Source organism: Thrips palmi, unplaced genomic scaffold (assembly GCF_012932325.1).
Source record: "Thrips palmi isolate BJ-2018 unplaced genomic scaffold, TpBJ-2018v1 HiC_scaffold_18, whole genome shotgun sequence".
Lineage (NCBI taxonomy): Eukaryota > Metazoa > Arthropoda > Insecta > Thysanoptera > Thripidae > Thrips > Thrips palmi.
In genome coordinates this window covers 17337728-17353631 of record NW_023144627.1, presented here as the reverse complement: position 1 = coordinate 17353631, position 15904 = coordinate 17337728, and the positions used below count along the sequence as shown (strand labels likewise).

The window sequence follows — 15904 nt, the reverse complement described above, 5'->3', positions numbered from 1 at the left end:
AATACAAAGTCCGATACGAGCAAACCTGTCCGAAAACGGTACGAAAATCCGGGTAAACCGAGGCAGAGCCGGCGGTCCCGTGACCAGCTGGGAGTGAGTCCGAACGGTGTTTCCGTCTCTCTCGCGCCTTTGCGGGACGCTGCGTGAGTGCGAGAGAGACGGAGCGCCGGCCGTGGCGGTGCCCTGGCGGTGCCCTGGCGGTGCCGCCACCACTTGCGGGCAGGTAACGGGACTGGCCGCCGCCCTGCCGGCCCTGCCCTTCCACACGAGAGCTGTGTGCTTCGACGCGCCGTGGCGCGGCGTGGCGTGGCGTGCTCTGACGTGCGTGCCGTGCCAGGGCACAGCGACGCGCCGACGCGCTATGATGACCTAACGGGGTGACGGGATCGTGTTAAACAGATTCGCCGGCGTTTTCGTCGGGTAAGAATGCTGCAGAAACGCGTGCTTCACCGGAAAGCCGGCCCGCTTGGTTGTCCTCGCGCACGCAGCGCAGTGCGCCAGAAGACCGGTGGAGGCGGCCCACCGTGCCCCGCACTGCAAAAACGTAAAAACTGGCGCGTTTCGGCGCCTGCAGCATTCCCTTGCATGAAGCCTCTTCGGTGCAGTTCGCTCTGCAAGTCATGCCGACGTCTCCGTTCCCAGAGCACTGCCAAGCAGCTGCTCTAGAAACTGTGGAGTGCTCATAATGCCGTCTAATTAGAACTCCACCCGGCACGCCAAAGGCAGGCACACTCGTGTAACAACCGTGTAAGAGGCGAGGAACCCGCTGGAACGAACTATCGCGTCGCACGCTAAAAACGCCCCTTTGTTTTTTCAAAGGAGTCCCAAGAATTTCACAGTACCACCACAAAATCCAAAGCGTACTGACTGAACTCAGTGTTCTTAAAAACGCCCAAAATACTTCTATATGGCAAGCTTACTTTTTTTGAAAGGCAGCTAGAATAGTTTGTTTTGAGAGTGTGGTTGCCAGTTGGGTGAACGCAGTGCACGTGCTTCCCGCCAGTAACTCTTACTGCGCTGTCGCCGAGGCTGGCGCACGTTCCAGCCCGGCTTCTTTCTCGGCTGCCAAAAACGCCTGGCACTTACCGCTTGGAGCGTCTTCTGTTCGCCGTCTCCCGGTCCGCTTCCGGTCCGCTTCCGGTCCGTTTCTGGCCCGCTTGCTGTCCGCTTCCGGTCCGTTTCCGGTCCACTTCCGGTCCGCTTCCGGTCCACTTCCGGTCCGATTCTGGCTCGCTTGCTGTCCGCTTCCGGCCCACTTCCGGTCCGATTCTGGCTCGCTTGCTGTCCGCTTCCGGTCCGCTTCCGGTCCACTTCCGGTCAACTTCCGGTCCGGCTCACCTCGGCGGCCCGGCGGACGGGCGCACACCGGGGTGGGGCTGACGGGGCCGTCTCCGGTCCGGGCCGGCGACGGCTCGCGGGCACGGCGGGCACCGCCGAGTCCCCCCGCGGGGCATGCTCGGCTCCACCGACCAATCAGCGGCCTCCTCGACGGCCACCTCGACGGCCGTCTGGCCGAGGCCTCCGCGCCACCGCCGGGCCGCAGGGGTGCGTCTGCAACAGGGAAGGCCAGTCCACTGAAAAAAAAACTCGGATCACTACTAAGGAGGTCCGACTATAGCCGGATCGAAAACCGAGAAAATTGGCTTGCAACAAGTTACATGGAATATTCAAGTGAATTTACGTGTTGAAACTCGGCTTTTTAGAGTGCAGACCACTCAATCGAATCTCCATCAGCGATACGCCCGAAATCCCCCCCGCAACAATACGAACTTTCCCCGCGTGGACCGCGGTACCGGGATTGGCTTTTTCAACCACTGACCCGCCCCGTCCGCATATCCATTGTCCGGTTATTCCTCATTTTTCGGACAAAGGTCCGCTTCCGGCCTTCCGGCTGGGCTGGCTCGTCGTCGTGACGCACCGCGGCCCCGCGCTCACTGGGCCACTGTGCCGCGCGTTCGGCGCGTTCGCACGCGCCGCTGGCCATCCATGTCGAGGACGCGGGCCAGTCACGTGACAGCATTCATAACCGGCAAAAGCAAGCGACATGGGACGATGGTAAATGCGGGTCACGGAAGGTGAGACAGATTCTGAAGTGTCTGATTCTCCCAAGCGAGCCCGTCGAGCACGCGTGTCGGATGGGCTGCCTATCCTCACGGCGTCTTCGCCTGAAGGTCCTTGCAGGAGGCTAGACCGCCGCACAGTGTGTTTGCGTTCGATTCGTTGTAATTTTATCGTGAGCGCGAGTGAGAACACTGCCCTTGTCGCCGTCCCAGGGCAGACGCAGGCTCGCGCAGGGTGCATCCGACCCCAGAGTAAACTTCCCTCCCGTCGGCGATCAAAGCATCCATCGTGGCCCAGAAAAAAAAGGGTCCCGGCTCCCGTTTCAACTTTGCTCGTTCCGTGTTGTTGGATCGCGCGTCCCTTTGGCTCCCGTTGCCTCCCTTTGGCGCAGAGGCGCGGCCCTTTGCGTCCCAGACTGTGCGACGTGACCCACAACCCACCCTTATGGCCCTCAGCGCCCTCAGAGCCCTCAGAGCCCTCAGCGAGGCGGTCCCGTTGGCCCTCTATAAGTACCTTTGGGTTCCCTGCCTTTCGGCTTGCGTTTGGCTGAGTTTTGTGGCCATTTTCCTACTCTTTGGCTGCCCTTGGCTTCATTTTGGCAGCTGACTGCCTTTTGCCTGCCTTTTGCCCTGCCTTTTGGACGCCTTTCTCGCAGTGGGGTGGCCCTTTCTTTGCGGCCCCCAGACTGCCCCTTGTTCCTTTGGCCTCGGCCCAAAGCGCACTCGCAGTGCACTCGCAGTGCCAGCGCGCCTGCTCTTATTTATCTTTACTTTTGTTATTGTTATTTCGTCTTGAAACGTAGGCCGTTTGGGCCTCTCAGACGTAACGAAAGTTTAAAGTTTCTACCTTGCAACTCCTGACATCTTCCCAACCCAAAAGCGTTCAGTTCATCCAATGAGCTGAATCAGGCTGGATTTTAACAAAGCTTTACTTCACCTTTGTTCCTCCCCCCCCCCTTTCAAAAAATAAATCACAGGGGGCTGTCCAATTCCGACAAATTTTTTTGTCAAATTTCGACGAATTTCAGTCAAATTTAGATAAATTTTAGTCAAATTTCGATGAATTTTAATAAATTTTACTGAATTTTGCATGTTTGTCGAATTTCGCCGTACAAATTTGGCTGGAGTTATTTCCCTTTGTAAGATGTTAACGTTTTTGAAACGTCATTGGTTTTTTTTTTTTTTTTCAAGCACGCGGCGCCGTACTCACCCTCGGCCTCGTGGTCCTCATGGCCGGCGTGCCCGAGGGCGTGCCCGAGGGCGTGCCGCCGTGACGCGCGCCCCGCCTCGCCGCGTGGCTCGTGCTCCGCGCGGCTCCGCGTCGTCTGCTCGCGCTGGGACGCGGCTGACGCGGCTGACGCGGCGCCTCCACTGGCGGCGTCGCTGCTGCGGCCGCCCCGTCGCGCCAGAGGGTGCTGTGGCAACTGGGTCCTCCGCCCTCCGCTCGGCGCTCCGCGTTGCGCCGCGCTGCTCGGCGTCTCCGCCGGACGGGGGTGGGGGTGGGGGTGGGGGCGGGCATGAGCAGTTGGCGGGAAAAGGATCGGCAGGGGGCGGGGCCGGTCGGGGGCGGCGCGGCGAGATGAGGGAAACACTTAGAGAGTTAGAAGGCAGTCCAAAGGTCACGCGAGCTGGCCCGTCAGGGCATGATAATAGGCAGGTACACTGTGCTGCCGGCCTCGCCCCACTGTGGGTCAGAAGATCGGCGCAGGCGTCCAAAACTCCAGACGCGTTTTGAGCTCCAGAGTCGCTAAACAGGACTCGGACCGAACGTGTGACCCCACCAATGGATTCCTCGTTCGGAGAGCAATCCATTGGTGGGGTCACACGTTCGGTTCGAGTCCCATTTATCGACTCTGGAGCTCAAAATGCGGCCAGGATTTCACCCGCCTCCACCGGTCTTCCGGCCCACTGTGCGGCCGGGCCTGGCCGGGCCGGAAGTTGGCCGAAATTGGCCGCCCCGCGCGCTTTAGTGCTTTAGTGCCGGCCGGCCGCGCGTTTAACGCCTTGGGGAATTAAAAGGGCGTCGGCAAGGGGATGGAGGCGGAAGTGGGGGAGGTGGGGGTGGGGACCGTGGCCGCGCGGACCAGCGGCTTTCGTCACTCTGTCTCTCTCGCACCCGGCAGATCCCATGAGTGCGAGAGAGATAGACTGATGCCGAGAGCCGTTCTGTCTCTCTCGCACTCATGGGGCTGCGCTCGAGTAGGTGGGAGAGAGACAGAGCGACGAGAGCGACTCTGGGAATCAGTCTGTGGAGTGCGTCGCGCAGGACGGCGGCTCCGGGACCACCGCCAAAAGCAGGCTGAGTGCACTCCATGAATCATGGATCGGCCGCGCCGTGCCGCCATAGGCCTCGGCCAGGCTCGGCCAGGCCTCCGCACCCCATGACACCGCACTTTAATTATGCCCCACTTCGGACCCCCACTCTGGGCCCGCTCCGGGCCGCGCTCCACATCGCTCCGCACATTCAGGCATATCGACGGTGGAGCCAGAGGGGAGCACGAGAACGGCACTCGGTATCCGATCCGCGGGTTCGAATCCCCGGTCTCGGTGCCATTTTTCAGCCAGAATTCGAAACGCGTTTTGAGCTCCAGAGTCGCTAAACAGCACTCGAACCGAGCGTGTGACCCCACCAATGGATTCCTCGTTCGGAGAGCAGTCCATTGGTGGGGTCACACGTTCGGTTCGAGCCCCATTTAGCGACTCTGGAGCTCGAAACGCGTCCGGGATTCTGGCCGCCTCCACCGGTCTTCCGGCCCGCTGTGTGACGCCGAGAAGGAACGGCCGTGATGACGGCGGGGTCGCCCCTTTTTCTTGCTGCTGCACTTCTCGGCCAAGCCCAGCTTAGCAGTTCGTCATGGCGCGGGGCGGCGGAGCGTCGGAGCGCGGGGACTCGTAGTAGCGAGGCGCTGTAGTGCTTCTCCGTGATGAGGGCCGACGGGGCCCGTCGGGGGCCGTCGGGGGGCTGGTGAGGAGCCGACGAGAGGAGGCAGCGTGAATACAACAGTGTGCCCGCCCGGCCCGCCCGGCCCGCCCCGGCTCGTTCCGCCTTTATTCTGGCCTCGTCTCCCTCGCCGTCTGCTTGCCTGCAAGGCCCGCCAGCCCGCCAGGCCCGCAAGGTGGAGTGCTGCCTCAGCGGTGTGCTGGACAAGCTGGCGAAGCGCGCGAAGCGGGCGAAGCAAGCCCTGTTGCAGGGCCGAGTGGTACACTGCCGGAAGCACCCGCCCCTCTGTATCTCTGTCTCTTTCTCTCTCTCTCTCTCAAAAACTAAAACTAAGGGCGAGCAGGGGCTCAACTGCTCTCCTGTGCTGCTGGAGCAAACCGCTCTCTCTTGAACGGGTCTGGCCGGCTAAGGTCTTGGCAGCGTGTCTCGGACCGTAATGCGCTTCCAGTGTCGTTTGATTTGGTCGTCGCCGCGCCACGCCGTGTCGGCTAAAAACAGCTGAAAGCCATCCCCTTCCCTCTAAATTAAGAAGCAGCCACAGAGGGACGAGGGGGTGGGGCGAGCTCGAGCGGCCCGCGGGCGTGACGTCATAGCCCCGAGTGACGTCACTGGAAGGGGGTGTCTTCCTGTGGCACATTGCAGGTCAAGCGGGGGAAGGGTGGGGGCGGCGGGGGCCGTGTGGCAAGCCTTCGAATACCCCCCCTGGTGGAAATTCGAGCTAAACAGTGCAGGGGAAAGAAGTGCGGCGTGTGGCTTTATGTCGGTACAGTCCCCAGCAAATGTGGGTTGGGGGCCCTGCCATGGCCCCGCGCTCCGGGCCTCCAGGGCCTCCAGGACGCCGTAAAGTCACCACTTGATTTATGGAGGAGACTGTACTGCAGCACGGGCCGGAATGGCTGGGCCAAGATGCGGTTTGGCCCTGTCGCCGCCGGTTTAGAACGCCCTTGGAGGGCCCCGCGAGCGCCTGCAGCACTGCGAAGGCCCTCAGATAGCCCTGCGAGCTCCTTTAGAGAGCCCTGTGAGCGCCTTCAGAGAGCCCTACGAGAGCCTGCAGCACTGCGAAGGCCCTCAGATAGCCCTGCGAGCTCCTTTAGAGAGCCCTGTGAGCGCCTTCAGAGAGCCCTACGAGCGCCTGCAGCACTGCGAAGGCCTTTAGAGAGCCCTGCGCCCTGCGAGCGCACGCTCCACACCTTAATAAGTATTTCGAGCACATGATAAGTTTGAACTAGTTAGGTAGGTTTCCTACGCAAAAATAGGTCGTAAATGACAAAACAGTTTATTTGAAAATTTAAGTTTCGAGTTAGGTGCGTTCGAAATCCCCCGTAGTAATGGCAAGCTATACTTTTCTTTGTGAGGTCCAAAATGGTTTTCAATGTTTCGAGAGTGCGCCCGGAGCGCTGTGAGGCTGTGAGGCGTCGCCTGTCCGCAAACCTTCCCCAAAGTTGGCCGAAGCCCCGCTGGAGCTGCGCTGGAGCCCCGCAGCCACTGGGCCGGAAGCTGGATGCTGGAGGCAGCGCCCGGGGCTCCAGGGCAATTGGATGGAGCGACGCGGCACCCCGGAGAGAGGGAGAGAGAGAGAAAGAGGAAGAGTGAGTGAGAAAATGCCGGGAATAATTCGTTTTCCTGCTAAGCCGAGCGAGTCAAGCCGAGCGCGCGCGAGCCGGCCGCCGCCTGCCAACGGCCGGGTAGGCAACCCGGTGCACACGCTTTCTGGGCGCGTGGCCTACCTCGCCCCCGAGCCAGCCGGCCCGCCGCATGGGCCAGAAGACCGGTGGAGGCGGTCAAAACTGGAACTCAAAACGCGTCCGGGATTTTGGCCGCCTCCACCGGTCTTCTAGCCCACTGTATGCTCCCAGTAATTTCCGTTGCCCCTTCCTCCTTTGGCGCTCTGTTCTGCAGTGCTTTTGGCAGTGTCGAAAGGGTTTGCTACCTATCAGCCCGGCTTCTAGGCAACTCATCGAGAGCGAAACCCGGGATTGATTACCTAGTAGGCAGGCCAAGGTTGGCAACCCATTCCTTCAGACACTGGTGCATCGTGGAAAATTTTCCCCCTACTGTTGCGACAGTGCCGTGCCGTGCGTGCTGCTGCGTGTCGAGGCACGCCACTGCCAAACAGCCCTGCCGCCCTCGGCGCCCACGGCTCGTGAATCTCGTGGAAACGCGACCCCGCCTCTGTTTTCTGGCTGGCAACTCGAGCCTCGTGGGGATTGGCGGGAATCTCGGCCGCGGATCCAAATTAATTGGGGCGGCTCGGGTGAATCGGCAGCAGCGCAGTGCCTGGCGCTCGGGCCTCCAGAGGGCGCCAGCGCGCAGTGGGCCAGAACTCTAGACGCGTTTTGAGCTCCAGAGTCGCTAAACAGGACTCGAATCGAACGTGTGACCCCACCAATGGATTCTTCGCTCGGAGAGCAATCCATTGGTGGGGTTACACGTTCGGTTCGAGTCCCATTTGGCGACTCTGGATCTCGAAACGGGTCCGGGACTTTGACCGCCTGCACCGGTGGCCCACTCTGTGCGCCGCGGGGAAGGCCGCGTAGATACCCCGCGCGCCGGAGACTCCTAGACAGACAGGGGGCGCCAGTAGCGAGGCGGCGGCGATACCCCGCGCGGCGTTCGCTATGCGCGCGTGCGTGTGCGCGCGTGTGTGTGTGTCCTGTTGCGCCCTGCCCGCTGGCCTGCCCGCTGGCCTGCCCGCTGGCCACTCGGCGGTGGCGGCTGTGGCAGCGGCTCGAACAAGGCAGGATCAGTGTGACTTGGAAGGCCCACACTCCAGCACCTCCTGGGCAGAGTGTCAGGGAAGCCGCCAGCACGACAAGAGCCCGAACGCCGTCCCGTCCGACCCAGTCAGTCACCATGGTGAGTAGAGGTTATGTCATCGCGACGCGACGCAGGAATGTCAAGGCGATACAAATAGACCGTTTTCATGCGGGATTGCGATCGAGGTTCCGATTGTCTTCGATTCTCTCGAAACGGCGTGGTGTCGCTCTTTCAAGGCCTCGCGGGGAAGTGCAGTGCCGGCCGTCCTTCTCGCCTTTGGCCAATGCCGCCAAATTTGAATCACGCGCCGAACTGGCCGACCCGCGAACGCGCTTTGAGTTCCGCTCGAATTATTCGGATACTCGGTCCAATTTGTCGGGATGCTGACGAGAAATTATGTAAGTTTGCTGTGGATCTCCGTTATGTAAGCGCAGCCATTTGTGTACATAGTGGTGCCACGTTCCCATTCATCGATAAACAAAACACACAAATGAACGGCCTCGTAGAAAGCCGATTTATTTTCTCGCTTGGAACGACCAAAATGCTGAATTCTCTATTTAGCGGTATTCCAGTAAATTTGTATTCAATTATTTTTTTCACCGCGTCTACGTTAGCCATGGCCATGGACTTTCTCAGTGTCCTTCCCTCGCAGTCGGTGGCAATGTCTTTTTAATATTGCATCACGTGCATTTTCCAACTCGGAAACCACAGCGAGTATCTAGTTACGCCTAGTGGGTGCGACGCCCTCGAGTGTATTACCAAGTACTTGTGTACCAGCATGCTGCCATGCCTGCACACCAACGGTTTTTTTTTTCGTATCATTTTTTTTTTTTCAAAGACATTCCCAGTTTTTACGGAGTTGCTCAGTCTGATTTCTATTTTGCTAACGCCGTGCTGTCGACATTTATACGATGTGGCGTCTGCCCGTGAGTGCCAAGAAAACCGATTACGTGCTAGGTGACTGCAGATCCCTGGCGATAAATCGCACCGATCTATATTCAAATTTTATTTAAGAAATAAGAATCGGCGGCTCCGTTGCGAGAGCTTTGGAGGTACTGGAAATTACCGTTACGTAACGATTTTTTCAGTGAAATCACGTTTGATTCATTTTTAGTCCGGGGCCGCCCAGAAATGCTTATCAGCGCCATGTTCGCGTGGGGCCTTCTGTGTGGTCCAGACGGACTGGCCAGCCCACAGTGGGCCAGAAGACCGGCGCTGGCGGCCAAAACTCCAGACGCGTTTTGAGCTCCGGAGTCGCTAAATGGGACTTGAGACGAACGTGTGACACCACCGATGGATTCCTCGTTCGGAGAGCAATCCACTGGTGGGGTCACACGCTCGGTTCGAGTCCCATTTGGCGACTCTGGAGCTCAAAACGCGTCTAGAGTTTCGGCCGCGTCCACGGCCCACTGTGCGAGGCTTGGCCAAAGAAGGACGAACCGCGGCGGATTTGAAAGCGGATCGGGAAAAGGCCAGGGCCTGGCCAGGGCTGCCAGATTCCCACTGGTAACTCGAGAGATATCATTGGCCGACCGCAAAATTGGTCCAGCGCGGTGAAGGGCTCGCGAGGACCAGGATCAGGGCGGCCCTACAGGACACTCGACACTCGTCTAGGAAAGGGCTGTGTCCTTCCGTCAACAGACACCCGCCGAAACTTTTCTCTGAAACGACAGTCGATCTGGCGACGTCTCGCCTGGGAACCGTGCAAGTCGCGTTTCTTGGCGACCTGTCGGTGCCAGGACACGTGGTCCGCACGTGAGCTGCCTAAGCTCAAGTGCTCGTGGCGTTGCACGCGGTCATACGCTATTTCATTACCTTCTCAGCAGATGATACCTTTACTTCAAACCGTAATGGAAAAAATATGACACATTAAGGCGTCAGCTAGCTTTTTTTGTGGAGTCATAGAAAACGCTCAATCTTCCTCAAAAGTTTCTTTTTTTTAAAAAAAAAAAATTACTTTCTGTGACTACACTTCTTATAATGGGTGTACATAGGTTTATTTACGGTAGGCCGGCTCTCTCTCTCTCTCTCTCTCTCTCTCTCTCTCTCTCTCTCTCTCTCTCTCTCTCTCTCTCTCTCTCTCTCTCTCTCACAGTGCGTGTGATGCTTTCCAAACGCACTCACTCGCTCTCCCTCCGAAGCCCCGTGACGTGCCGGCTGCCCGGCCCCGCCCTAGAGGCGGCCTAGAGGCGGCCTAGAGGCCCCGCCGACGCAGCCGTACCTGTCACTCAAGGGCATAGCCCGGCAGCGGCCCTCTGTTATCAAAAGTACCCTCCCGCCTGCCCACTCAATTCCATGTTGTTCCAACTGAAACGAGAACTGTCTGAAGCACTCGGTAGCGTCGCACAAGGAGACAAAAACAACAACACCCCGCTCTCGAAAGAAAAAAACCAAACAAAAACACTTAAATCTTTCTCTTCTTAAACGAAAAAATAAGGAAGCTTCATTTCTGAAAGTACTATGCTAGAGCGCACGGCCGCATAGCTACGAGCTGCGCCACTCTTTCTGTTAATCCTTCCGGTGTAGGGTTGCCGCTAACGCACCGCGGACACACCCCTGCAGGAGGGTGGCAGAAATGGCAGCTTGCTCTTCAATTATTTTTTTTTCTTTGGGAGTTTTTATGAACTTAAAATATGATTCTTTGAAGAGTCATCGCCCTTGGAGGGGCAGATAAGAAGAATCACTCTCTTATCTCATGGAAAGTAAAATTTATTGATAAAGGTGCAATAAACTTTGAAGATATAACGACCCAATTCAATTGTGGAGATGAATAATTATCAGAATTGTGTACCATAATAGGTCTTGCCACCCTTCGCGCAAACCTCGGCGCTGACAGTAAAAGAAGTTAAGACAAATCGACTATAATAGGGTTGGTTTTCTCAGTAATTTCATTTTGACGGAGAGAGAACCACACGATTCTTTCACTAAGATTTCGTCTCGAAAGGACATAAATAGTTTTAGTCGATTTTTTTTTTTTACATTACCCACGAGCAGCGTCGGCAGCTGTCAGTCACCGTCGAAACAATTCCTCGTTCGAGATTTGGACTTGACGCTGTATGCAGATGTGGCGGGGCCGCGGCGCGCCACGCGTGGCCAAGGTTAGGCTTACGTAAGGCTGGAACGGCACGGCACGGCCGCGTCCAGGTCCACGGAAGCAATGCAGCGAAAAACACAACGACTTGGAGACAGAAAAAAGGTCCAGGAATCACTGTAAAAACTTACGTACTTGAGTACGGAAAATGGACAGACGAATGAACTCGTGTGATCGGGTACGGAAACATAGTACGGAAGTTCGCGAAGAAGGAAGAACACTCTCAGCACGTTATTGTACTTATGCAAGTAATTTGTGCAGCCATAATACGTACTTTTCCTTTTTTAGAGAACTACTTAGGAATTATTAAATAATGTACTGAAAATTTTGTTTTGTACATAACTTAACAAAGGAAATTAGTCATACTTACTTAGAAAATACTAAGTATTATTGCTGTTTATATGAATACGTAATTGAGGAGGAAAAAGTCAGTAACGTGCTGAGAGTGAAGAAAGGGGGAAGAATCTTCTCGAACGGCCTCCGTCGGCTGCTAGGACCAATCAGGGATCGTCCGCCATGTTGCTGAAGGTTCTTCTTCGTCCTTTCTTCTTGTTGTTTCGCCCGGGCCAAGTCCTGTACACCTGGGCGCTATCCACACACTTTACAGCCGCTCGGCTCACACAGCCACTGTTCCGTTCCTGGGCGTTCCTCCGTCCCAACTGGTTATCGGCACTAATTTGTTTTGTTTTTTTCAGCGCTGGGCCTTTGAGGTCGTTATTGAGTGGCGCCGACGCGCCATCAGACTGGGAGTCGTCTTCGTCGCTCTGTCTCTCTCGCACCCGAACGGGACGCCCCATGAGTGCGAGAGAGACAGAGCGACGAAAACGACTCTCGGAATGAGTCCGCATAGGCGGCTCTTGTCCAGGCGGAGCGCGGAGGTCGATAGTTGGTCGCTGCCCTGACTTCGGTCTTATGTAACGGCCTCACACGTGTACTTGATCAGCGCCTCCCAGTGCTGGCCAGGCCTCGGGCCAGGCGCGGTGGCTCGCCCGTTCCCGACAAATCGATACCAAATTTAATAAAAATAATAACAATTGCCTTGGCTCTGTTGTCCCAGAAATGAGGTGTGAGTTGCTCACGTGTGGACCCACTGTCCCGTCCGCGAAGTACTCAAGTACTCATTCGCCCAGTGCATGCCACAACGCTCAGTGATATGCACCCCTCGCCCAAAAATTTCAAGAGGTGAGAAAAACGAATGCATGATTTTTCCTTCTGAATTGTTTCCAGAACGGCGTGCAGCACACCAACGGCGTGAACGGCACCAAGGCCGCGGAGAAGGTCGCCGCGCTCAAGACGGTCGCGGCGGAGACGTCGGGGCTGGCCAAGATCGAGCTGCCCGACGGCAACCCCTTCACGCTGTTCCGCCAGTGGCACGTCGACGCCCTCGCCTCCCACCTGGTGCTGCCCAACGCGCTCTGCCTGTCCACCGCCACCAAGTACGTCGGGGAGTGGGCCAGAAGACCGGCCAAAGCAGGCGGACAAAATTCTAGACGCGTTTTGAGCTCCAGAGTCGCTAAACAGGACTCGAACCGAACGTGTGACCCCACCAATGGATTGCTCTCCGAACGAGGAATCCATTGGTGGGGTCACTCGTTCGGTTCGAGTCCTGTTTAGTGACTCTGGAGCTCAAAACGCGTCTAGAATTTTGGGGCAAAGTGTTGCATTTTGCCTGCGTTTCAGGCGGCTATCTGGGGTTCAAGAGAGGGCGTAATGGACCCTTTGCCCCCCCCCCCTCTCCCCATCTCTCTCAAGGGCTGGAGGTGATCCGCCTACTCCTTGGACGGCTCGCGCTGCCGTGCAGCCCGTCGAGGGTCTTCGCCAGCAGAGACCAATTGGGCTTTGGCCGACGCGCGCTGAGTGAGGCCGTCACTGGCGAAGGAGTTAATACAGCATTGGCTGGACGGCCAAGGGCTGCAGACTGATTCCGAGAGTCGGCGCTCTGTCTCTCTCGCACTCACGGGGCGGCCCGCACAGGTGCGAGAGAGACAGAGCTGCGAAAGCGACTCTCGGAATCAGTCTGGTGAGGCGGCCAGGGAAGCCGCAGCGTGGCAGCCAGGGGCGGCGGGTCTGCGCGAGGGACGGCCAGAGGGTGGCGCGCGATCCAGGGCCAAGCACATGCGAAGCACGCGGGCGGAGGGGTCGCGGACGCGCGGACGGTATCGGTTTCAAGAGGATCCTCTTGGCGAACGCGGCGAACGCGGCCGCCGGCAAGGTTCGCGTCGATGCTGCCGGCACACCGGCACGCTCCGGCTGGAGGGCGATGGGAGGCCTACCTCCGCGGCGCGGTCAGCCAGCGGGCACCAGCGCACAGTGGGCCAGAAGGCCGGTGGAGGCGCGTTTTGGACTCGGAAGCAAGAGCCAGTACACTACTTAGCCAGTACAAAACCCTAAAAATGAACGTTAAAATTTGTGTGTGTGCAGGGACGGGCGCGTGAGCTCGCGCCACGTGATCCTCCGCCGCCTGGAGGACGACGGCTTCGTCATCATGACGGACAGGCGCAGCAAGAAGTCCGCTGAACTGGTAATGTTTTACTTTTCACTCACCGACATCGTTTCTCTAGACCTGCAGACTGATTCCTCCCCGTGGCTCTGTCTCTCTCGCACCCTTGGGGCGTCCCGTATAGGTGCGAGCGGGACAGAGCGTCGAAAACGAGTCTCGGAATCAGTCTGCCAGTGGAGTAGTGCCGTAGAGCCTACGCTGCGCGGTAGGGCCAACGGGTTGGGGGGTTCATTACCGAATCAATCAATTCTGTTCGCACCTGGCGGCGTGCCCTTCCAATCGTGACCGTGTTTCGCTGCTTCGCTTCCCAGGCCGAGAACCCCGCGGCCTGCATGACGTTCCTGTGGTGCTACCGGAGGGCCGACGGCGTGACAGTCAACCAGCAGGTCAGTGCACAGTGGGCCAGAAGACCGTTGGAGGCGGCCAAAACTCCAGACGCGTTTTGAGCTCCAGAGTCGCTAAATGAGACTCGAACGGAACGTGTGACCCCACCAATGGATTGCTCTCGGAACGAGGAATCCATTGGTGGTGTCACTCGTTCGGTTTGAGTCCCATTTAGCGACTGTGGAGCTCAAAACGCGTGTCGATTGCTTTTGGCAGGTGCGCATCGAGGGCGAGACGGTGGAGCTGACCCCCGAGCAGGTCGGCGACCTGTACGAGCGCGAGCCGCTGTACTGCAAGGTGCGCACGCACCTGTGCCACCAGGGCGTGGAGGTGGACTGGGACGAGCACAAGAAGAAGCACGACGAGCTGCTGCAGAAGGTGGCCGAGGGCGTACAGACGCTGCCCTGCCCCGACCATTTGTAAGTACACAGTGGCGGCAAGCCTGCCAGGGAGTCTCCGTCAGCGCGGGGTATCGACGCATCGACGCGGCCTTCCCCGCGCGGCGGGCGCGCTGCGCAGTGGGCCAGAAGACCGCCGGAGGCGCGGATGAAACTCTAGACGCGTTTTGAGCTCCAGAGTCGCTAAACAGGAATCGAAACGAACGTGTGACCCCACCAATGGATTTCTCGTCCGGAGAGCAATCCATTGGTGGGGGTCACACGTTCGGTCCGAGTCACATTTAGCAACTCTGGAGCTCAAAACGCGTTCAGGATTTTGACCGCCTCCGCCGGTCTTCTATCCCACTGCGATCTGGCGCTCCGTTCACCTGCAATGGCAAATTTTTCAGCACCCGGCTTGCCAATTTTTAGCAGTCTAAACGGCTGGCCAATTCTTGTAGCAAGAAAACTTGGCAGTGAAAGTGTTGCCATTCATTCGGCTAACGTCGCCATCTCTGTCCTCAGCGTGGCCTACAAGCTGTACCCGACCATGATCGAGTTCTACTACGCCCACGACTCGTTCATCGGCGACCGGATCATGTTCTTGAAGAAGGGCGGCAACAATTGGGAGCACACCCGGATCGCGGCCTGAAGCTTGTCTCCACGCCGCAGCGGCCTCCAGCAGGCCCACTGTAGCGAGGAAACAGTGCGGGTCCAGTTACCACGAGCCATCCATCTCAACCTGATTTTGTATTTTGTTTCCCGGGAAGTTACCACAAACGCGGCGAATCGTTCTGTTTGAAGGTGTGGGCGTGAAAGGGTTCACTCGCAATACCCTGGTGTTACTTTGCACCCGAAAAAGAGTGATCCTTTTCCCAGGAGAGGCTCTTGCCGATATTCCGAAAAATTCCTTTCTCACAATGAAAATACGCTAGCCTCAAGAACCTTGTCAAGAGTAACTCCATGGACAAGAATCCACTTTTTCGAGTGTGGGTGTTCGCACCTACTATATGCTTATGTATAATTTTGTACGTACAAAATTGTGCATAAACATGCGGCGTGCAGACCTTAGTACTCATGCGAGGAGTTGAACGGAAGTTATTTTGTTTTAGCTAAAAGGGAGACCCTTGAATAAGTCTTTGATAGAGTGTGCCATATGACGTTGACACTTCTGCAAACGGAGTTCAACATGAATCTTGTGCCATAATCGTGTTCTCGAGAGAGTTTGAAGAACTTTTTTCTCCACCTAATTATAATTATTACCATTATTGTTATTATTGCTGGCGCGCTTTGCTACATCGCGAGAGGATCGACACTGCCACGTCTATTAACACTACACTGTAAATCTGTTTCTTTCGTAGATCTGACTTGCCTTGTAAAATATTTTTGTACTAACTCCAGATTAATAAATAAATGTAAGAAACTTTGTGACTTCGCAGTGCTATTAAATGTTACCCCTTCTGTTTGATGGGCGACGCTCTTGCCGACTGAGCCACCGGTTTGCGATGTTCCGGCTGACCGTCCAACCCTCACAGACTATCAGAGCGGGAGAGGCGCCGTGAAGACAGGCCACCCATTCGCCACGTCACAGCCGGGAGGTTCTTCTCGTTACTCCGAGCAGACAGATTCCGAGAGTCGTTGTCGTCGCGCTGTCTCTCTCGCACCTATACGGGACGCCCCATGAGTGCGAGAGAGACAGAGCGACGACAAAGTCTCTCGGGATCTGTCTGCAGGGGGTATTCCCTATTGCAGTCGATACTCCCTGTGTTCTCGACGTGGTGTATCGACGTTCAG

General features: G+C 57.2%; 1 protein-coding gene across 1 annotated transcript; it reads left to right on the top strand.

The window, feature by feature from the left end:
* The first annotated feature begins 8024 nt into the window (after positions 1-8024).
* On the top strand, positions 8025-15538 carry LOC117645133 (pyridoxine/pyridoxamine 5'-phosphate oxidase-like). Its single transcript, XM_034385096.1, has 6 exons — positions 8025-8156; positions 12077-12285; positions 13271-13370; positions 13661-13735; positions 13950-14152; positions 14636-15538. Exons 1-6 carry the CDS (start codon positions 8139-8141, stop codon positions 14760-14762), a joined length of 732 nt encoding a protein of 243 aa, XP_034240987.1. The 5' UTR covers positions 8025-8138; the 3' UTR covers positions 14763-15538.
* The last annotated feature ends 366 nt before the right edge of the window (positions 15539-15904 follow it).

Bases quoted from the DNA above. Each gene is read 5' to 3' on its own strand.
- LOC117645133 (XM_034385096.1), top strand. The intron at 12,286-13,270 runs GTACGTCGGGGA...GTGTGTGTGCAG, and splicing joins TGCCTGTCCACCGCCACCAA to GGACGGGCGCGTGAGCTCGC. The intron at 13,371-13,660 runs GTAATGTTTTAC...TTCGCTTCCCAG, and splicing joins GCAAGAAGTCCGCTGAACTG to GCCGAGAACCCCGCGGCCTG.